At 51.1% G+C, this 20,893-nt stretch overlaps 2 protein-coding genes across 3 annotated transcripts; both read right to left on the bottom strand.

Moving 5' to 3' along the window:
* Positions 1 to 206: 206 nt before the first annotated feature.
* On the bottom strand, positions 207 to 4,152 carry Cplx3 (complexin 3). The gene is made up of 3 exons (XM_052188249.1): positions 3,989 to 4,152; positions 2,704 to 2,791; positions 207 to 475 (listed from the first exon to the last, which is right to left on the bottom strand). The coding sequence occupies exons 1-3, from the start codon at positions 4,150 to 4,152 to the stop codon at positions 251 to 253; spliced, it is 477 nt and encodes a 158-aa protein (XP_052044209.1). The 3' UTR covers positions 207 to 250.
* A 924-nt stretch (positions 4,153 to 5,076) lies between these two features.
* On the bottom strand, positions 5,077 to 19,281 carry Lman1l (lectin, mannose binding 1 like). 2 transcript variants are annotated; one of them, XM_052188229.1, is made up of 13 exons: positions 18,997 to 19,281; positions 14,256 to 14,410; positions 14,061 to 14,168; positions 13,899 to 13,957; positions 11,944 to 12,043; positions 11,457 to 11,577; positions 10,437 to 10,492; positions 9,620 to 9,752; positions 8,892 to 9,043; positions 7,896 to 7,963; positions 6,924 to 7,047; positions 6,184 to 6,311; positions 5,077 to 5,273 (listed from the first exon to the last, which is right to left on the bottom strand). In XM_052188229.1, the coding sequence occupies exons 1-13, from the start codon at positions 19,172 to 19,174 to the stop codon at positions 5,141 to 5,143; spliced, it is 1,515 nt and encodes a 504-aa protein (XP_052044189.1). In that variant the 5' UTR covers positions 19,175 to 19,281; the 3' UTR covers positions 5,077 to 5,140. The 2 variants fall into 2 exon arrangements, with proteins under 2 accessions (XP_052044189.1, XP_052044190.1); XM_052188230.1 differs by having other exon boundaries at positions 5,077 to 5,270.
* Between the last annotated feature and the right edge of the window lie 1,612 nt (positions 19,282 to 20,893).

Genomic DNA, 20,893 nt, shown 5'->3' with positions numbered 1-20,893 from the left:
CAACTTGGAAAACTTTCCAGGCAGCAGAGGGAGAGAGGGAAGAATGGAAACTTTGCTGGCAATAAAAAGAGAGAGAGAGAGAGATCAGAGCTAGAGCTGGACATGGACAAGAAGGCTCAGGCTAGGCTGGGGCAGGGAAAACAGAGCCCAAAATGGACTGGAGGTATCTGGAAGTTGAGACACTCACTCTCTTAGCCCCCATGTGGACCAGCCCCTCTGGCCATCCTAGAGGCAAACCCAGGGGAAGTGGTCACATGATATGGCACTTCTCAGCTGATTGCTTGAGGTCCCCTAGTGTAGTCTGGGCCTTGTCCTTGAGTGAGCTGAGGTCCAGGCCAGGGAGGCTGGCGAGCTGCCCGAGCACAGAGGCCTTATCCTCTTCTTCCTCTGTGTCCTCCTCGATCATCTTGGCTAGCTCCCGAGGCAGCTCCACATCTCCACCTGCCAGCTGGATCTGGCTTTCATCTGTCTCGTTCTAAAGGGAGGAGAGATGAGACAAGGGCGGAGGTCTGTGAGGACCTAGCAGTACAGGGCACAGAGGCTACCCAGGCTGGGTTCTGGGGCTCTTGATCCCAGAGGACCATATTTCAGGGAGTTTAGTATCTGTCCTCACATTTGAGTTAAGCCTTTCATGGGTGGACCTGGAGACTCTGCAGACATGGAAGGACTAGCAGAGAGACTAAACCACCACTTTGTGACAATCAGCTGAATCAAGGGTTGACCATGGCTAACTCCAGAAAAATAGTGGTGGTACCATTTGTCAAGACCTACCTAGCCCATGGCTGGCAATGAGGTAGGTGCCTTTAATTTTTTTTTTTTTTTTTAGATTTATTGTATTGTTCGTGTACGTCTGTTTGCACATGTGTGTGGGTGCCCTTGGAGGCCTGAAGGTGGTATCAGACCGCTGGAGCTGGAATTACAGGTAGTAGTGAGTTTCTGCTGTGCATTTTGGGAATAAAATTCCAGTCTTCTGCAAGAGCAACAAGTAAATTTAACCACTGAGCCATCTCTCTAGCACCAAGAATGCTTTTGCTTTTTGCAATTAAAAAATACCTAGGAAAATGCTGGGCATGGAGGTATGCACTTTTAATTTTAGCACTCGGAAGGCAGAGGCAAGTGGGTCTCTGTGAGTTTGAGGCTAGCCTGGTGTACAGAGCTACAAAGTGAGTTCCAGAGCAGCCAGAGCCACATAAAGAAACCCCGTCTCAAAGCAAGCAAATCACTAGAAAGAGTGGTAGCGCATGCCTTTAATCCCAGCCCTTGGAAGGCAGAGGCTAGTGGATCTCTGTGGGTTCAAAGCCAGCTTGGTCTACCACAGCAAGTTCCAAGTCAGTCAGGGATACATACTGAGACCTGTCTCAAAACAAACAAACAAAAAACTAGGAAAAACATGACAAGTGGTTCGCATCTAGAATCTCAGCACTCAGGAGGTAGAAGCAGAAAGGTTAGGAGTTCAAGGCCATCTTCAGCAACATGGGACCTGACATCTCTACTTTACAAATAAAAAGAGAGACAGACTCAGAAAATTTAAGCAATTTGCCTAAGATCATACAACCAGGAAGGGAAGTGGGAATCTAGATTTAGAGCTGTGTCCAACATCTGTACTCCTTTTGCACTGAGAGCCACCATACTCCCCTAGGCATCTGGGGGCTGTTTGAGGTCTTCTCCTGTGTTCTACACAATTGCACTCGTGTCTTGCCTTTTCTTCTAAACTCAGACTTTCCTCATAGTGGAGTAATGCCTCTTGTGTGATTAGTGTAAGTGTTTGAGCCATGACCCCATTGCTATCTGAACTTGCAGTAATGCAGATTTGAGAGACTTCCAAAAGACTTGTGGGAAGTCAGTGACAGCCAGGAGTGCAGCAAACACTTTGTTGGAGGAGTAAACATGACTCCACATAGCTGATCTCTGTACTGCAGTAGAAAGGCAAGACCTGGCCTATGGCACCCTACTCCCTGGAATCTAGCCTGGTGCTGGGCACACAGAGGTGATACTCTGGGAAGCGGCTTGTCCCGTCGTGTAGGTGTAGCACACTTGGATGACAATCTAGTGCTGCAGCATCTTGGGAAGCATGGGGCAGGAGCTTCCTGAGATAAAGCCAGGCTAAAGCAATAGTTGGTTCCATATAGGTAGACCAGCTATCCTGAAAAGCAGCCTGAGTGCTGGAGTAATCCAAAGCACAGTATTCACAGGCTCGAGCGCTCCCACCCACTGGTTAAGTCCTTTAGTCTGCTGAGCTCAGTTTCACAAGCATTGTCTAGCAACTCTCGAGAGAGTCAGGTGAGAACATGGCTGAGTATCTGGTGCATAGGAGGGAGGAGCCATGGCCTCTCCTGCCAGCTCTCCAAATGATTCAGCAGCCCCATGAGAGCTCACTCCCTTATAGAGTCTGCTTTCACACTTCTCTGTGTCTTCATGAGCTAGGCTTGACCCAGCTCAGAGAGACGGAAGTAAAGGAAAAAAGGACTGTCCCCAGAAACACAAACTTGTAAACTTTCAAAGGCCTGGGGTTTATCTCAGCTCTGTGAGCATGTGGATAAATGGATGGATGGATGGATGGACGAATGAATGAATGAGAAAAGGAAGAAGGTAATCAAGCATCTTGTGTGACTCTTACAGGCTGAGAGTTGAGGGGTCCTGAGGGAGCCCGAGCTCCCAGTGCTCAGGGTCCCAGTAACACCTCACAGTTTAGGCCCTGGATACCTTGGGCAGACGGTATTTGTCTCTGAAGTGACTCCGCAGTGTGGCCCGTTCTGCCTTCCTCTGTGTGAACTGTGCATCTCGCTCCATCCTGTGTGGGAAGAGGAAACCAGTTGTGATGTCGTCTCAGGGGCTGAGAGAAGGTGTGGGGTCTGCAAAGAAGGGGCTAAAATGGTCTGAACGATCTGGGAGGAGACTATATGGGCCTTCCAATTCCCAGCTGGCCTGTGCCTTGTTAGTCCCCTCAGACCAGCAGGCTTAGCTTTTGCCATAACCTACCAGTGTCCTTCCTCTGTGTTCTCCATGCCTGCCAACAGAGAGAGAGCTGACTGCCAATAGAGAGTCTTGTTCAGTCTGATTCTCTCTCTCTCTCTCTCCCTCTCTCAAGATCCTTTGCAATCTCTGACTCAAGTCTGTCTTTGCCTCTCTGACAAGCTGTGTAGAGGGCCAGTGGGATTATGTGTGCAAGGGTGTGGGGGTCACTCTGAACTTGATTTGTGGTACACTGCTACTTTTGGTATGCCATTTTCCTTCTGCTTCTGTAAAGTGGGAAATGAGAAACTTGCAACTCACCAAATGACTGGGATTACATCAAGTGGCAATAGCTGACTTGTCATGAAGATTTACCACATGCCAGGTGCTGTACTAAAGGGTTAACATGCATTAAGTCATTCAGTTCTCACAGATATATAGAGCGTGTGTTGTGATTACCACTCCCAATTTTCCAGAAGGGGAAAGGAGTCACAGAAATGCTAAGTGACTTTTCTAAAGTTACTCAGCTAGTAAACAAAGTGAGGATTCAAACCCTAGCTCACTCTACCTCCACTCTGCCCTAGAACTGCTGCATAGAGTAGGCTCAGTGTCTATGAATACCCCATCGTGGGTCTGTCCCCATGACTCTGAACCCTGCCAGATGAAAAGTACTTTCCTTACAGCCTCAGGCTCAGAGGAGCCCCAGTTGGAATACAGGCGGTTAAGACCAGATCGGATTAAGGGATTAACTATTTCATCAGAGATGCACGTGCACCCTTCCCCCACCCCACCCCACTCCCCCCACCCCCCGCCACACTCTTCACCCTTCCCCCAACTCCCTCTAGGCCAGAGGATGACACTAGAACAGGGTCCTGGATTTGAAATGGGATGGCTGTAAAAGCAGCCCAGAGAGCACCTCTTGCTCTCTTACTACGCTGAGGAGAAGTCGAGGGGTCTCTGACGCAGAGGCGGGTGTAGCGGCGGCGTGAGTGTATTGGTGCGGGGGTCACAGGAGCCAAGAAGGGATTCCACTTACTTCTCCTCCACCAGTTGCTTCTGATACTCCTCGTACTCCTCTCGGCTCATGCCCTGTGCTTCGGCTGCAGACTTGTCTCCATCCCCCTTGTCCTCGCCGCCCCCCAGGCTCCCGGTGAGGTTCTTCAGCTGGCCACCCACCATGGACTTCACCATGAACGCCATGGTCTTCTCCGGCCACCGCACCAGGCGCCTGGTTCGTCAGCGCCTACTTCAGCACTAAGTCCCGGGGACAGCTCCGGTTGCGAGCTCGCGCCCCACGCTTTGAGCACTGGTCTCTACCTTCCCAAAACCCTCCTCACGGGGGGCGGGGGGCATGCACGGGGCTGAGAAGCCTGGACCACGTGCCTGCTCCTCACTCCCGCCTTTCCCACGTGCCTTCTTTAGCGCCAGCAAAGCTCTGCTGGGCTACTGCTGACAGCTGATTAGGGTTTGTGGTGGTGGGGTCGCTGCCCTGGGAGAAGGGTCTGCGCTGAAGCGTGCCTTGATTCCTGCTTCCTACCCTCCGATGCCCTCTTCTCCTGGGTCATGGAGAACCACAACCTCAGTTTGGAGCGCCCTGGTAGCAGCAAGGGGCAAACACCCCCAGTCTCATTCCATCCATCCTTCTCCTAACCCCACCTCCAATCTGCTGACCCTAGCATCTACCTCAAAGTGCTCAAGGCGGGAAGTGGGTGAGACCTCAGAAACGCAAGCAGGAATCCCAGTTATATGGTTCGGTGAGTTTGTGCTCAGTTCCCTTGTCACGTGTCTGCCCTGCTGTCCCTAGAGCCTCAGGGAGTCGGGGAAGGGGAGTGTTGTTTGGGGTACTGAGAAGATGAGCCCGAAGGAAATGGGGACTTGTCCTTGGTGAGTTTAGGGACGGAATTTTGCATAATTATCTCCCTTTGCTTCAGTAGTCTAGAGGGAAGGGGTGTGGGGGTATTTGACTCCTGGCCTCCCTGCCTGCTTGCCTGCTTGCCTTCCTGATACCCATCCAGAGAAGGTAGAAGCCATCAGAGACTCTGTGAGGCTGGAAGATAAATAAGGATATCAAATACAGCAAGAGGAAAATCACCTTTAATATGATGGACTTACTAAAAGCTAAGATGTGGGAACTGGCTAAATCCTCTATCTCCCATTTTTTCCCAGTAAGACATGGTTTTGAGCTGGGTCATGCTTGCATGCTCGGGGAGACAGGCTGTCTCCTCAGAACCCCTATTGTCCTAGAGATGGGTAATGCAGGCTCTAGAGAAAGACTTCCTGTGGACAGGTACTCCTGAAGCCTCTTGTCCAGCTCCTGCCTGCTGTGAGAGAGAAAAGGTTACTTGAGTCTCCTTTCTGAGATCAAGAATCACACTTGTCTCACAAGACTCAGTGTGTGGTTGGCTGCCACATTCTGGGACCTTCCATGGCTCCCTTGACAGGCCATAGTTCACATTTCACCTGGTATTTAGAGTCTACCTGGGTGGTTTAGTGCCAGGGTTGGAGCACTTCTATGTAAAAGTTTTCTTCTTTTGTTTTTGTTTTAGACAAGATCTCACTGTGTAGCCAGCCCAGGTTGGCCCAGATTTCAGTATCCCTTTCCTCAGCTTTCTAAGAGTCGAGATTAAAGACATTCATTTCTAATCCAGAACATCCAGATTCCTTGCCCAATCGTGTAAACTAGCCCTGCCCTTTACCTCAACAGTACTCAATGGCTGTCTTTTCCCCCCAAAGATTTTTTTTTCATGCCTCCATGCCTTTTCTGATTCTGTTTTCTCTGCATCAATGCTTCTTACCTCTCTTGTCAGGCTGAAAAACTCTTAGTCACTTTAATGACCCAAATCAAATATCTTTTCCGGGTCAATTCCTTGATTGCCCATCCACTCCCAAGCCAACCATAAAGATGAACAAGTTCCTTTCACCCAAGTCTCCAAGCTTCCAGCCACCATAGCAGCGGCGACATAAGGTCTGACTACCACTTTTCAGGTGCTCACTCTAGAGTGAGCTCTGTGGGGCAGGTCCAGACAGGACTGGGGCTTGAGAAGGAAGGAGTCTGTGCTTGGTAAATGATGTGTCCCTGGTCTAGGCTCTGCTCCCAGCCCTCTGTGAAGTGGGTAGCTCCTGTCTGAGCCTCGGAGTCCCCGATTTCAATCAGACAGCTGTAGAATGTTCAAGTTCAACAGAACCAATTGATACAGGTTGTATGGGAGTCCTGCCTGTGGGAAGGCCCACCTGAAGTTCATGTAGCAGAAGAAGCCTACAGTCTGGATTAGGAGGAAGACCAGGAAGATGCTGGTCCGCAGACATGTGGAGGATCCTGGGAACCAGCCAGATGGGCGGGAGCTCTTGCTTGTCTTTTTCTGAAAGGGAAGTATGAATCCCTGCCTCAGCTTCTAACCCAGGAGAAGGGAGGGGACTTGGAATGGGACCATGCATTGTCCCTATTTATATCCCTCAGCCTTGGGCCATCTTGGCTGTCATTTAGGGAACATGAAAAAAGGGCAGTGTCCCAAGCTTCCGTCTTCCAATCGTGCATGGATCCGTTTGTGGATCCATCCATAAGACATAGGTCCTGGTGTCAACAACAGACTAAACGCTTAGGAGGTAAGAGGGAAAGAGAAATGGATGCTGAACATGAAGGCGAAGGAAAGGGCAAGGAGGAACAGGGACCCAGGGAACACTGGTGCCACCCCTGAAGCTGAGTGGCCCTTGGCATGGTCTACCCCGCTTCCTTTCTGGTCATTGAGGTGGGCTGACCAAGGGGTCTCTTCATAGTGCTGAGTGGTGGGCCTTCCTCCTGAGCAACAGAGTGCATAGACGAGATCTGTGTCCCTTCGTGCCCATGTGCAGGCACACATAGGTGCCTGTCACGGATCCTACACAGATGCATGTAAGCTGCAGGGGTGTTGGGAGAAGGGTGAAAGAGGCCAGACCTCAAGGGTGAGCCCCTTGTACTACCCACCACTTCTTACCACCAGATCCCGGAGGTCCTTCTGCAGGAGGCTGAGGATCTGGTCCAGATCAACAAAGTGATGCTCAGTGCCCACAGGCAGGTAGAAGACCTGTGCTCCCGAAGCCATCCGGGCAGCTGCTTCCCTGGTGGTATGGTGGGGCATGGAAATCAAGAAAGGTGATCCATTACTTTTTTTTTAAGATTTTTATTTTACTATATATAAGTACTGCTGTCTTCAGACACACCAGAAGAGGGCATCAGATCTCTTTATGGATGGTTGTGAGCTACCATGTGGGTGCTGGGATTTGAACTCATGACCTTTGGAAGAGCAGTCAGTGCTCTTAACTGCTGAGTAGTCTCTCCAGCCCCCTTCCATTACTCTTTTTGGTTGTACCCAAATTACCTAATCTTTCCCCATAATCCCCTATGATCATTACATGGTAAAGAATAGGTATCATCCATTGAGTCCTACCTTGGGAATTGGTGTTTTTACTCTAAAACTTTTCCCTGGAACCTGAGACAACTTTAGACAAAGAATTCTCTAAGTCTCCCTGGACTCCGCCTTTCATCTCTCTCCCAGAGAAATTAACATCCCATGCACCAGGACAGAAGATACACAGCCGCAGAGCCCATAATGAGCAGGGAATTGCCCCACCCCCAGAGCTTCGTGGGGGCGTTACAGGCACGGCTGCACCTGAGTGAGGTGAAAGGAGCTCAGACCACTTCCTCCAAAGAGCCTCATCTCAGCTGTGTGCTTCCTCCAAGAACCTCATCAAACTATAAGCCCTCAAGGGCCAGGGTTCAGTGGGCGAGAGTGCTTGCTTTGCAAACACAAGAACCCGAGTTCATATTCCCACTACACACATAAAAAGCCAGGTATGGATGTCCGTGCCTGTAGCCCCAGCGTTGGGGGCAGAAATTTCTGATAGAGGATGACAGGATGATAGAGGATATTTTCTTCCCTCTCTCAATACCCCTCCTCATCTCTTACCTCATCTCTTGCAGGGCCTGGATCAGAGTCCGCTGTCCATAGAGCAGGGTGCTGACCTTGGCGGTGTTCTATGGAAGGGCCAGCTCTTATCTAGTATCCAGAGGACAGTGCCCCTCTCCTCAGGGTCACCTTTCCCACAGACACCTTACTCTTCTTCCAGAAACTTTATTAAATGACTGAGGCGCCCTTCTCTTTGGACCCACTGAGAGGACCCTCCTTCTACAACAAAGCTGAGCTGTTTCTCCTCAAAGGGCCCTCGAGGCTTTCCACAATCCTTCTCCTCCTCAGGGAGGGAGAAGCCCAACCCAATGCACTCTGTGCCTTTCTTTCTCCTAGGCTGTGGGCCAGCATTGGTTAAAATCCAGTACATGGGCCCAAGTCTGGTGGAGGGATCTAGGGAGGTAGCTGACATTTTTGAGGGCGAGTGGAATCAGGCAAGAGGGGTCCAGGGCCTGAAGGAGGATAAGAAATAGCTGGAGTGTGGGCCTCTCTCCTCCTCCGTGTCACTCCAGTTGCCTAGCCTACGCTGGACTGGACTGAGGACTTATAACCTGGGCTGGCAGAGCCCGGCCAAGCCTACAGTGGCTCCCCCTGATCACTACCCAGCACCTTGGCTGGGTTTAGCTTTCGCTCCCAAGCTGGAGCATGTCCTAGGGATGGCACCTGGGGGAGGAGCCAGGGTGGCAGCAGGGATGAAATGAGGATTCAAGCAAGTCTTATGCAAATCACACGTGAAGCCACATGCAAATTAGCGCCTAGTCTATTTCTGCCATTTGTCTATAGACCAGATTCCAAATACCTGGCATCTCTTCTCTGCAGCTCAGTCTGTGGCTCCAGGGCAATTGCTACGAGGCAGTGTCCTCTTACATACTAGCCTGTTGCATCCTGTGACCTGCTTACCTTCACCCCCAAGCTTGGGCGAGGTTAGAGCTAGACCTTCACCATTCTTTCAAGCCCTTGGGTGGAGTCCAGGGTGGCCCAGGGTAACTCACTCACCCAGCCTCCCTCAGGCCGGACTTGGAGCGAAGACCCCAGCTGCTGTTTCCACTGCCTCTTAGCCTGGTCCATTTGCCTGGAGAGAGCCTGGAGGGCCTGCAGGATCTGGCTTTGTCTGCCCAGAGTGTCCTCCAGGTTAAAGAAACTTTCCCCTGGGGGGTGGGGCAGAAAGGCTGCTTGGGTGGGGCAGTAAATCCTGTTTTGGAGTGAAGCATGAGGAGCTGTGGATCCTTCTTCTAAGACCTCACCTGGAAAATGAGTCTGGGAGGGAGGCAGCAAGCAGGGTGGGCAACAGAAAAGTGCTAAACCTGACGGTGTAAACTTGATCTCAGGTCCCCAGGTCCCATAAAGGTAGATGGAGAGGATAGATTTCACAAAATCATCCTCTGACTGCCACACAAATGCTGTGGTACACCCACACCCACCCCTCCCCCCACACACACACCACCCCACACACCCACACATGGGAGGGCATGGAGGGAGGGAGGAAGAGAGGGAGAGAGAGAGAGAGAGGGAAAGGGAGAGGGAGAGGGAGAGAGAATGTTTGTGTGTCTGGGGATGAGTGTGTCAGGTGGGAATAGGTCGGAGGGCTCAGCTCAGGTTGGCTTAGGTACAGTCTCCTTGGGTCTTCACCTCTCCACTGGCTAATGGGCTTCTGGTTGGGAGGACGGTGTTCTACAGCCCTAGGATGTCCTATGGCCCTCCCTGCCTGCTCCCTGGGTACTCACCCCCTTCCTGGGCTTTGGCATTCAGTGGCGGTAGGCTATCCTCTGTGGTGCCCAGGGCCAGCTTTGCCTTCAGTTCTTCCAGCTTCCTGGCCAGGTGGAACTGCTCCTTCTCCAGGAATGGCTGGGGGGCTTCCTGGAAGAGGAAGACAAAAACTCAAAGGCAAATGCATGGGAGTACTGGGAGGTGCAGCCTTCCCTCCGGCCCTGGGAGCCCTGGCTTCCTCCCTAGCCATATACTCACCGGGACCAAGGAGGAGCCCGCAGCCCAATCCCAGGCCCCAACAGAGCCCTGCAGCTTGCACATAAGCACTGTGTCGACCCCATCCCTGTGGCCTTCTCTGCTCACTGTGAGCTCAGGCCCTTGGTCATTTTAAGCCTTTAGGTATGGTGTCCTTTAAGGCCATCTCCTTCAGCATCCTTCTCTCCCCTCCTGCTGGCTCAGACCAGTGTTCCTTCTCTTCCCCTCCAACCCACTTCCCACCTCTGCACCTTCACCATACTCCCTGCCCCAGTCCTGGGCTTTCTTGGTTTCTTTCTGTCATTAAGACAAGGTCCTAACTGTGCAGTCCTGGCCTCACACTCACAGATATCCACCCACCTCTGCCTCCTGAGTGCTGGGATTAATGGTACATGCCACCTGGGAAGTCTAGAAGTCAAACCCTAGCCCCTAGAGTGTCCAGCCCAAGGTCTGACTTGACTAGATCTCAGAGAGTTAGTTGGGATTAGAACCAGGATAGTAGGTCTGCCATGAGGGGAGGCGGCTGAGGAGGGCCGGGTCTCTGAGCTACCTCTACCAGGCAGACATGGCTGGCATTACCTCTGGACTTGGTTCCCTCAAACTGAAGGTCAGGAAGGACAGGACATCATGGTCATCTGGAAGAGGGACAGATGAAGAGGGGATAAGAAGGTTTTTACCCAGCAGCCCATCAATCCAGATGCTACTATTTGCCAAGAAAACAAGAGGCTTGTACAACCCTGGGCAACTCTAACTTGGTTATGCTTACTTCATTGGGAAGGTATGAAGGTCAAATACACAAGTGTGTGCGACGTGAGGGTTGAAGCACACACAGCCAGAGTGGGCCCAAGGGCCGTGCAGCAGACCACAGGACACAGGAGAGAGCTGCTACTTCAGTCATAATCGCACAGTGGCTGCTTCGAGAGCTTGGTTGTAATCATGTCACTTCTCAGAAACCTTCTGTGACTCCATAGTGCCCAGAGTCCAAAGATGGGAGTCCTGGCACCCACAGACTCCCACATTCTGGTCGCAGCCTGCTCTTCAGCTGTGGGACACTCCATGGGCTTTCTATTGCAATATACCCCACTGTTCCAGTTCTGTACTGTAGTTTGTGATGTCTCTTTTTACTAGCCTACAGCATCCAGTAAAGTGAGTTTGTGGATACTGATACTAGATTATAAAATTCCTCATGGGTCATCTCATTTTGAGGCTTTTTTTTTTGACAGAGTCTCATATAGCCCAGGCTGATCTTTGAATTTGCTATGTAGCAGAGGATAGTGCTGAACTCCTGACCCACCCTCCCACCTCTGCGTCCCAAGCTTGTGATCACAGGGATGCGCCACCATATCTGGCGCCACCACATCTGGCACCCTGAATGCTGCTTAAGCGCTCACCAACTGAGCTACCCTCCCAGACTCCCTCTGAGACTTTAACAGCTTTTCAAAGTCAACGTGGCCTCCTGGTGGAGAAGCCAGAGAGGGACCAGCCCAGGCCACTCGAGGAGGTGGTTGATACTGTCCAAGGGCACCTTAGAAGCTGCAATTAGGTCTTGCCGTCACTAAACACAGCCCTCTACTCTTACCCACCTGGTAGGGATCTCACCTGCTAAGATGCTAGTGGCTGCTGAGACCCCAAAGAAGCCTCCAGGGGCTAAATGCAGGGGTTCCACATCGACACAGACCTCTTCAGGGTCGTTAGGAGTAAGGCCTCCACTCAAAGACACCTGAGGGGCATGGAGGGAGTGAGCTCCTGCCTCTCCCTGGCCCCAGGGTAAGGGACTATCCCTGCTCAGGTTCACTGGCTCCCCAGACCTGAGGTAAGGTAGAAACTACGGATCTGGGGATCACAATGGCATGAAAGTGATGCACAGGTTGGTCGCACAGGAGCCATGTGATTCTTTGTATTGGTGGGAGGGCATGTGTGGGTATTGGTCTGGGAGTACCAGGGGCCTCACATGAGTGAGAGGACAAGTGAATGAGGGACACAGGGGTCACAGTCGTGGGGCTGTTGGAACACCAGGTACCCTCCCCTCAAACCACAGCTCTATATCCCACCAGAGGCTCCCGCAGGAACAGTGAGGGTTACTCACACGCAACCTCTGCCTCCAGTAGGTGATCCGAGCTCGGAAGGGGTACGGCCGGTTCCTGAAGTCCCTATGACAGGAGCCAAGCTCTCGGATAGTGCCATCCCTATGAACAATTGGAATGCAGTCAGGCCACATGGGACTAATGGACTAGCTCATGGAGGATCCTTCCAAGGAGCAACTCTCTCCAAGCCTGCAGTGTCACTGTCCCCATGGGGTGACCTGGCTTAGGACAAGTCCCTGTTGTCTAACTTGAGACTCCTTTGCCATAGTTTGCTAAGACAGGAGAAGGATGAATAAGAAAGTAAGTTCTGTGGGCAGTGGTGGCGCACACCTTTAATCCCAGCACTTGGGAGGCAGAGGCAGGTGGATTTCTGAGTTCGAGGCCAGCCTAGTCTACAGAGTGAGTTCCAGGACATCCAGGGCTACACAGAGAAACCCTGTCTCGAAAGAAAAAGAAAGAAAGAAAGAAAGAAAGAAAGAAAGAAAGAAAGAAAGAAAGAAAGAAAGAAAGAAAGAAAGAAAGAGAGAGAGAGAGAGAGAGAGAAAGAAAGAGAGGAAGAAAGAGAGGAAGAAAGAGAGAAAGAAAGAGAGAGAGAAAGAAAGAGAGAAAGAAAGAGAGAAAGAAAGTTCTGCCTGGTACTGTCAACTGCGACGTGAGAGTTCACAGGAGCCAGAGGCCCAGGCTAGCCACAGGATTTCCAAATCCATCCTCACATCTTAATCCCACTGCCCTTCCCCCTCTCCATCCCGATCCTTCCCTCCCTCCCTCTACTTTCCAAGCTCCAAGGCCTGTCTGTCCCTTTCTCAACTATCAAGGCTCAGCCTGTTTGAGGCACACACTAAGGGACCTAACCCTGAAGGCCAAGGACAGTATGTCTAGTTCGCCTTTCCCCCAGGAGGCTCAGCGGGCTCAGGGAATCAGGAGCAGAGTTGAGCCTGAATTTCTCTGGCACGTGGGTGCACACTGTGGGACCCATGCTATCACCTTCAGCCAAGAGCTGGGCCTCAGAGAGCAGGGAGAAGCCAGACTGGAGGCAGTGACTGCCTGGCTGTGTAACCTTGGGCAAGTTCTCGCACCTTCCCAAACCCCAGTACTGTTGTCTTTAAAATGAGGATAATAATTGCAACTACCTCATAACAGTGTTATGAGGGTTCACAAGACAATGTCAAATGTCTGGGCACTGTGCCTGGTATACAGTCAACCCAACTCCATAAATGTCAGCAATTATCTTAATTGTGATGGTCTGAAGGAGGTTTGCTGAGACACACTGACAAACCAGTCTAGCCACTTAGGGCAGCCAGCAGGGGAGGGACAGGAGTCCACCTCATCTGGGAGGAAAAGACAAGTGTGGCCAGTACCTGGCCCCTCCTGGGCACTGCTGTGTAGCCACTCAGGCTAAGCAGCCTTTCTGGGCCTCAGTGTCCTCACCTAGCAACCCATGCTTAATAAGGGTGTCTGGGTTTTTGGTTTTTTGTTTTTGTTTGGTTTTTTTTTGGATTTTTGTTTTTTTCGAGACAGGGTTTCTCTGTATAGCCCTGGCTGTCCTGGAACTCACTCTGTAGACCAGGCTGGCCTCAAACTCAGAAATCCTCCTGCCTCTGCCTCCCAGAGTGCTGGGATTACAGGCATGTATCACCACTGCCTGGCCGATAAGGGTGTCTGAAGTGAGACCCTCATAGTAGTTCCAGCCTCTGTCACTTCATCTGGGGCTCATGAGCTAAATGACTGGAGAAAGATGGGGCCATCACCCAGAAAAGCAAGCACACTCTGGTCTGGTTCCTGAGGTGCAGCTCAGACCGGAGGGAAAGAGTCTCTCCCCGGAGGCAGCGGAACTCAGAAGGAGCCATCAGTTCACTGGGTCTAGGAGGGGTGGATTCTCTAGAGAGGGAAGTACAAGTGATTGCTAAACCCAAGAACAGGGGTGGGGGTGAGGGGCTCAGTTCTCTCAGGCCCTTACCCAAACTGCTCCTGGAGGTCATGCCCATCACTGGCCAGCACTCGGATGGCAGGGCCATTCTGTGTGGGAGGTGACAATCATCTGAGTCTCAGGCAGATGAGCCTAGTGAAGGTTAGGGTTAAGACAGGCAGGCAGGAGGGTGGGCAGGAGATGGCTACCCACCTGGACACCACTGGTGGAGGAATCAAAGTAGATCCTGACGCCATCCCATGAGGCTAGCCCCTCCACAACAGAACCGACTTGATCCCTGTCCTTGGTGTACCACACGGTCTGCAAGTTCGCAGCCCACAGGTCAGGGTCTCTGTACCTGGGGCCTATCACCTGCCTCCCCAACAGATATGAGTAAGGACCACTCACCACACCCTGGGCTCCCCTGCGCCCCGGTCCAGTCACTCTCATCTGCATCTCTACCTCCCAAGAAGGGAAGGAGACAGAGATCTTGCTCCACACAGCACCGCTCCGGTTCTTCATAGATGGAGCCAGTCGGACTTCCTCTAAGCCTGGAATGGCGTCTGTGGAGCAGGGCAGAGGAGGACCACTGGACTCTCTTCTCCTACCTCTCTATCTCATTGGCAAAAGCCGAGCCCTGGGAAAGAGCTCACACTAAGGCCTTGTCATTTAATATGGGGCTGGCTGCTGAGATGTAAGAGTCCACTGGGAAATGGGACCAGCCCCCAGCTGGGTGCTACCCCAGAATGGGAGCAAGAATGGGGCCAGTACTTTGCTGCCTTTCACTTCAGGCTCACTGAAAGTCTGTGCCATCCGTTTGTTTGTTTGTTTGTTTTTTGGTTTTTTTGAGACAGGGTTTCTCTGTGTAGCCCTGGCTGTCCTGGAACTCACTCTGTAGACCAGGCTGGCCTCGAACTCAGAAATCTGCCTGCCTCTGCCTTCCAAGTGCTGGGATTAAAGGCATGCGCCACCACCGCCATCCATTTTTATAAGATTCCATCTTACGGAACATGGGATGGAGCTCTGTGAGTAGACTGCTTGCCTAGTACACACATAGCTCTGGGTCCCATCTGCAGTACCCCATAAAACTGAGTGTGGTGGTACACACCTGCAATCCTGGCACTCAGGAGCTGGAGGCAGGAGGATCAGTAATTCAAGGCCATCCTTGGCTACATAGTCAGCTTGAGGCCATCCTTGGCTACGTAGTCGGCTTTTGGCCAGCTTTGGCTACATCGGATTGTCCTGGGGCTGGGGGATGGCTCAGTGGGTAAAGTGCTTGTTGTGTAAATGTGAGGATCTGAGTTCGGATCCCAGCACCCATGTAAAAGCTGTGCACGAGCCGGGTGGTGATGGTGCATGCCTTTAATCCCAGCACTCAGGAGGCAAAGGCAAGGTGGATCTTTGTCAGTTGGAAGCCAGACTGGTCTACAGATTGAGTTATAGGAGCTGGGTATGGCAGTGCAAACCAGGTTTGTAACCCCAGAACCAGAGCAAAGAGACAGGGCTGTCCTGGGGGCTTGCTGGGCAGCCAGTCCAGCTGAAATAGTGAGCTCTGGGTTCAGTCAGTGGTCTTGTCTTTTGTCTTTCTTTCTCCTTCCTTCCTTCCTTCCTTCCTTCCTTCCTTCCTTCCTTCCTTCCTTCCTTCCTTCCTTCCTTCCTTCCTTCCTTCCTTCCTTCTTTCTTGCCTGCCTGCCTGCCTGCCTGCCTGCCTGCCTGCGGGCCTTCCATTTGCACTGGCTGCTCTTCCAGAGGACCTGGAATCCCAGTATCCACATGGCTGCTCACGACTGTCTGTAATTCTAGTTCCAGGGGATCTGCTACCCTCATACAGACAAAACACCAATGCACAATAAATAAATAAATAAATAAATAAATAAATTAATTTAAAAAGGTATCATCTTTCCTGTCTTGAAAAACCAAACCAAAAAATGAACAAACAAACAAACAAAAGACAGCCAGGCAGTTTAATCCCATCACTCAGGAGGCAGAGGTAGGTGAATGTCTGAGTTCAAGGCTAGCCTGGTCTACAGAGGGAATTCCAGGATAGCCAGGGGTACATAAAACTACCACCCGACCATAATTACAAAGGCAGAGAAGCAATTGAGAAATTTATCCTAATGTCAACTCTAGCTTTCACATGTGTAGGCATGGGTCAATGCATATGTACACACACACACACACACCCCATCACCACCACCACCTTTGCCATCACCATCATCATCATCATCATCATCATCATCAAATCTGTCTCTAATAAAAGCAGATACCATTTTACAGAAGCTCAAACACATCTCTCTTTCTCTCTCTACTAAGGCTTCCTCTCATGAGACAGCAGCTCTGGGAAAGTAAGGAGTACAAGCTGGGGGCCCTGAGGGAGCGACTGCAGTCCAAGAAGAGGAAGATCTGTGGCAGAGGGTCTGAGGCAGGCTCTGGCCTGGAAGGTGGAGAGGAAAGGGTGCAGGCTAGGAGAGCTCAAGGATTACCCTGGCGCTGAGGGGCACGTCCAAGGATTACCCTGGCACTGAGGGGCATGTCCAAGCATTACCCTGGCACTAGGGGCATGTCCAAGGATTACCCTGGCACCGAGGGGCATGTCCAAGGATTACCCTGGCACTAGGGGCATGTCCAAGGATTACCCTGGCACTAGGGGCATGTCCAAGGATTACCCTGGCACCGAGGGGCATGTCCAAGGATTACCCTGGTGCTGAGGGGCATGTGCGAAGATTACCCTGGCGCTGAGGGGCATGTCCAAAGATTACCCTGGCACTAGGGGCATGTCCAAGGATTACCCTGGTGCTGAGGGGCATGTCCGAAGATTACCCTGGCGCTGAGGGGCATGTTCGAGGAGCTTCCTGTGGTAGCAAGAAGAAGGAGTGAAACTGAGGCAGACATGGGGGGGGGTAACTGGAGGTGGGGTTGGGGTGGAGGTGTGGGGGGGTCAAAGGCTCCCTTCCAATTGGCTCCCCAACACCCTGGTCTACCAACCTGAACCTGGTCCAGGGCCTAGGACCTGCCAAGACTTCCCGGAGGTTACTAATCCAGCTTGTTTGCTCTGCAAAGGCCAGTGGTGGGCGGGGAAGCACAGCTGTTTCCCAGTCCCTGGAAGCCATCCCTGCTTGAAGTGAGTTGGATTTTTGGGGTTTTGGTTTTATAATATAGACAAGGCTGGCCTAGAACTCTGTGGAAAGCCAAAGATGACCCCAAGCTCCTGATCCTCCTGCCTCCATTTCTACAGAGCTCTGGGGTAACAGGTTGTAATGCCATCTAGTTATACATAGATCTTGGATTTAACCTAGGGCCTTTTCCATGCCAAACAAGTGCTCCCCGGCTGAGCAGCATGGCTAGCACAACAATTCTTGTTTTCACACCTTAAAACATGTGCGTGCATATGTGTGTGTGTGTGTGTGTGTGTGTGTAAGCCCATATGCAGACCCATATATTGAGGCTGGAGGACAGCTTTCCATTGTTTTCCAATAGCTGGCTGTCTCCTTCCTTCCTCTGTAGGTTCTTGGAATCTAATGCAGGTTGTCAGGCTTGGCAAATGCTGTTATTAGCGGAGACATCTCAGCTCCTTTTATAAAAAAGAAAGGGTCTTGACAAGCAGCCCAGGCTAACCCAAAGCTCCTGATTCTCCCGTTTCAGCCTCCTAAGTGCTGGGATTACCGGTCTACGCCACCACACCCAGCCCAAGGAGACGTGTGGGAGGCAAGTTTATCTGATTAAGCTCACGTTCTCATACTTCTGAGGAGTGTCTGGGACCTAAACCCAGACTAGAGCCTGACTCAGTCCTGGGTATCTGGGCTGGGCGTAGAGCATTGGGTGGGGCTCTGATCAAAGAGGAGATTAATGAATAGACAGTAATCACAGCTAGGGATCTTGGAGGACATACCTCTACTCTCCCTCAGGATCTGGAACTCCTCAGCTATGATGAGGCTGAGCAGAGATCTGCCATCCTGTCCCTAAGGCAGCACGTGACTGTGAGACAGTCCACTCCCTCATTTATCCCCTGGCCCTCTGTGGAGGAGGATCAAAGTTTCTGTCATCTTAGAGCATCTCAGTCAGGAATTGTACCATTGTTCGGAACTTATATCTAAGGTATAAGGACGTATATAGCTCATCTACTTTTCCTCTTTGCCTTTCCAGCTAGGAGGCTCTGAACAAAAATCACGGCTAGGTAAACCTTACAATATATCTGTAAATGAGTCAGGCTCCTGAACTCAGTTCCTGCTCCACTCTAACTCAGAGTCTCTGCTGCTTTTCTCTTACTCGTAATGTAAGATCCTGCATATTGTATTGTTTTTGGTTAGTCATCACAGACCCTTTGTGGACAGGATCAGACAGATGAGGGTTTGGAAGTCCCTGAGCACAGACCTGCGGGCTAAGATCCTCTCGTGTCTGCTCCCACCTCCAATAAACAGGCAAGGGAAGAATCTGGTACCTGCTGTGTGGACACGCAGTGCCTCCCTTCCAGAAGCTCCGTGGGATGGAGCCAGCAGAAAAGAGGCTTATCTGTGTTCAAGGTGCCTTGTGGGTGCATCAGGTGTATGCATGAGTGTATGTGTGCATGTGTGTGTTTACAGTCCAGAAGCAGAGGGAGAGGGAGCTGCAAATAGAAGCAAGGCAAAAAAACAACCAAAAAACAAAACAAAACAAAGCAAAATCCGCCCCCCCAAAACAAAAAACCAACCAAACAAAAAACCCAATACCTCCTGGGACCTAGAAACTGCTCATGAGAAACTGAAGCTAGGGTAGATATAGCTAGAGCTAGGTAGATAGCTAGGTAGAGCCAGGATGTATAGCCTGATCTACGGCCAGCCATCTGGCCCCTCTCCCGAGCCTTGCATTCCTTCGTCCTTCTCTTTAGCTGTGACGCTGCGCTGTGCTGTCCTACACACCCAGCAGCTTGTTCTGCTGGTGCCTCTGGGTCCTCCACAAATAAAGTCCATGAACAAAGAAGGGATGCCTTGAAAGGCAGAGCAGCAGCATGGGAGAGCAGGAGATGGGTCTGGGGAGGGTCCTGGGCCAGGCACTGTCGCCCCCATGTCACCTGTCTCAATAGAGCCTCTCACATCCACTGTTCCTCTGACTATAGGCCCGCCAGCACTCTGGGGGACCCCGGGCATGGGGGCAGTCCTCCTTTGTTCCTCACCTCCGTGGTGGCTCCAGAAGGGTATTCCAGCCCCAGGAACCGCCAGTCTTGGTCCCTTGAAGCTGAGTTTGTACTCAAACCTGCGTTGAGGAGAGGGCTGGCTCCTTTCAGCAGTGTGCAGAGCCAGCAGCAGGGAAAGGAGGCAGAGGGAAGGCGAGAGGCCTCCGGTCTCCAGCATTGCGAAGGAGCTGGTTTCTGGCCACCTGGACCGATCCTGGCTGTGAGGCCAACGATGGGCTACAGGACACCGCACACAGCCAGGCAGGGAGACACTGGGACCTTCCAGGAACTAGATTTTTGGCCCTATGATCCCCACCCCCCAATACACACATCCTGTTTCTTGTGCAGGTCTGAGCTCAGGCCCCACCCTCCCTCACCTCCACTGAAGCCTTGGCTATCCGCTGGGCTCCTTGCCAGCTTTAGCTTTGCCCCTGCTCTTTGGCGTAGGCCATCTTCCTGCTCTTCCTCTGCTCCTTCAGCTGCTGAGAGGATGGGGTGCTCAGGAATGCAGCGCCAGGCCCTGCTCTTCCACAGCCCTTGCTTTCCCTCCTTGCTTATTTGTGTTTTTTTTTTTGGGGGGGGGTCCTTAGCATCCTGCTCTTCTAAGAGCACACGCATAGCCTGCTCTCTGGCCACTCATCTGACCCCTCCCAGGCCCCTCCTCCCTGAGCTTTGCATCTCTTCACCCTTCTCTTCAGCTGTGGCCCTGTCACCCTGCACACCCAATAACTCCTGCTGCCAGTGCCTCTGGGCCCTCCACAAATAAAGGGTATCTTAAAAGATAAAGCTGAGCCGGGAGGTGGTGTCGCACACCTTTAATCCCAGCACTTGGGAGGCAGAGGCAGGTGGATTTCTGAGTTCAAGGCCAGCCTGGTCTATAGTGTGAGTTCCAGGACAGCCAGGGCTATACAGAGAAACCCTGTCTTGAAAAACCAAAATAATAATAATAATAAATAAATAAATAAATAAATCTGCTAGGCACAGTAGCTTATGTCTGTATCTCAACACTCAGAAGGCTGAGGCAGGAAGACTTCTGTGAGTTTGGTTCCCATCCTCCTTCTCCTGTGAGTTTGTTAAGACTAACGTAGGTTTTATATATATATATATATATATATATATATATATATATATATATATATATATATATATATATATATATATATATATAAAGTACCAGGCCAGCCAAGGCAACATAATAAAACTCTTAAAAAACAAAAGAAGCCTACTTGTTTGTTTGGTTAGTTGTTTTGGTTTTTCAAGACAGAGTTACCCTGTGTAGCCCTGACTGTCCTGGAGCTCCCTCTGTTGACCAGGCTGGCCTTGATTTGCCTGCCTCTGCCTCCAGAGTGCTGGGATTAAAGATGGATGAGGCAGTGGGAGGAAAAGGATGTAGGGAGAACAAGTACAAATACAAGTTATAGGGGCTGGAGAGATGGCTCAGTGGTTAAGAGCACTGACTACTCTTCCGAAGGCCCTGAGTTCAAATCCCAGCACCCACATGGTGGCTCACAACCATCTGTAATGAGATTTGATGCCTTCTTCTGGAGTGTCTGAAGACAGCAAATGTGTAATTACATATAATAAATAAATAAATCTTTAAAAACACAAATCAAAACAAAAAACCCAATACAAGTTATAAAATATCTTGTTTTGAGTCTAATTTTAACCCAACTGGAAAAATAAGACAATTGGGGAAACTGGAGCAATGGACATTCTATGATAGCAAAGAATTATGGTTAAATTTTTAGGTGTGATATGGTATTTGAGTTATGGTTTTTAAGTACTTTGGAGATACACATAAAGCTTTATGGATGAATTCATATGTCTGGGATTTGTTCTCAACTATCTCAGGGCCTAGGGCAGGCAGGCGGTACAGACCATGTGGGCCAGACCTGGG

The sequence above is a fragment of the Apodemus sylvaticus genome, chromosome 7 (genome assembly GCF_947179515.1).
Source record: "Apodemus sylvaticus chromosome 7, mApoSyl1.1, whole genome shotgun sequence".
Taxonomy (NCBI): Eukaryota; Metazoa; Chordata; class Mammalia; order Rodentia; family Muridae; genus Apodemus; species Apodemus sylvaticus.
Note: the sequence above shows the minus strand (reverse complement) of the source record. Positions and strands in the feature narration are given on the sequence as shown.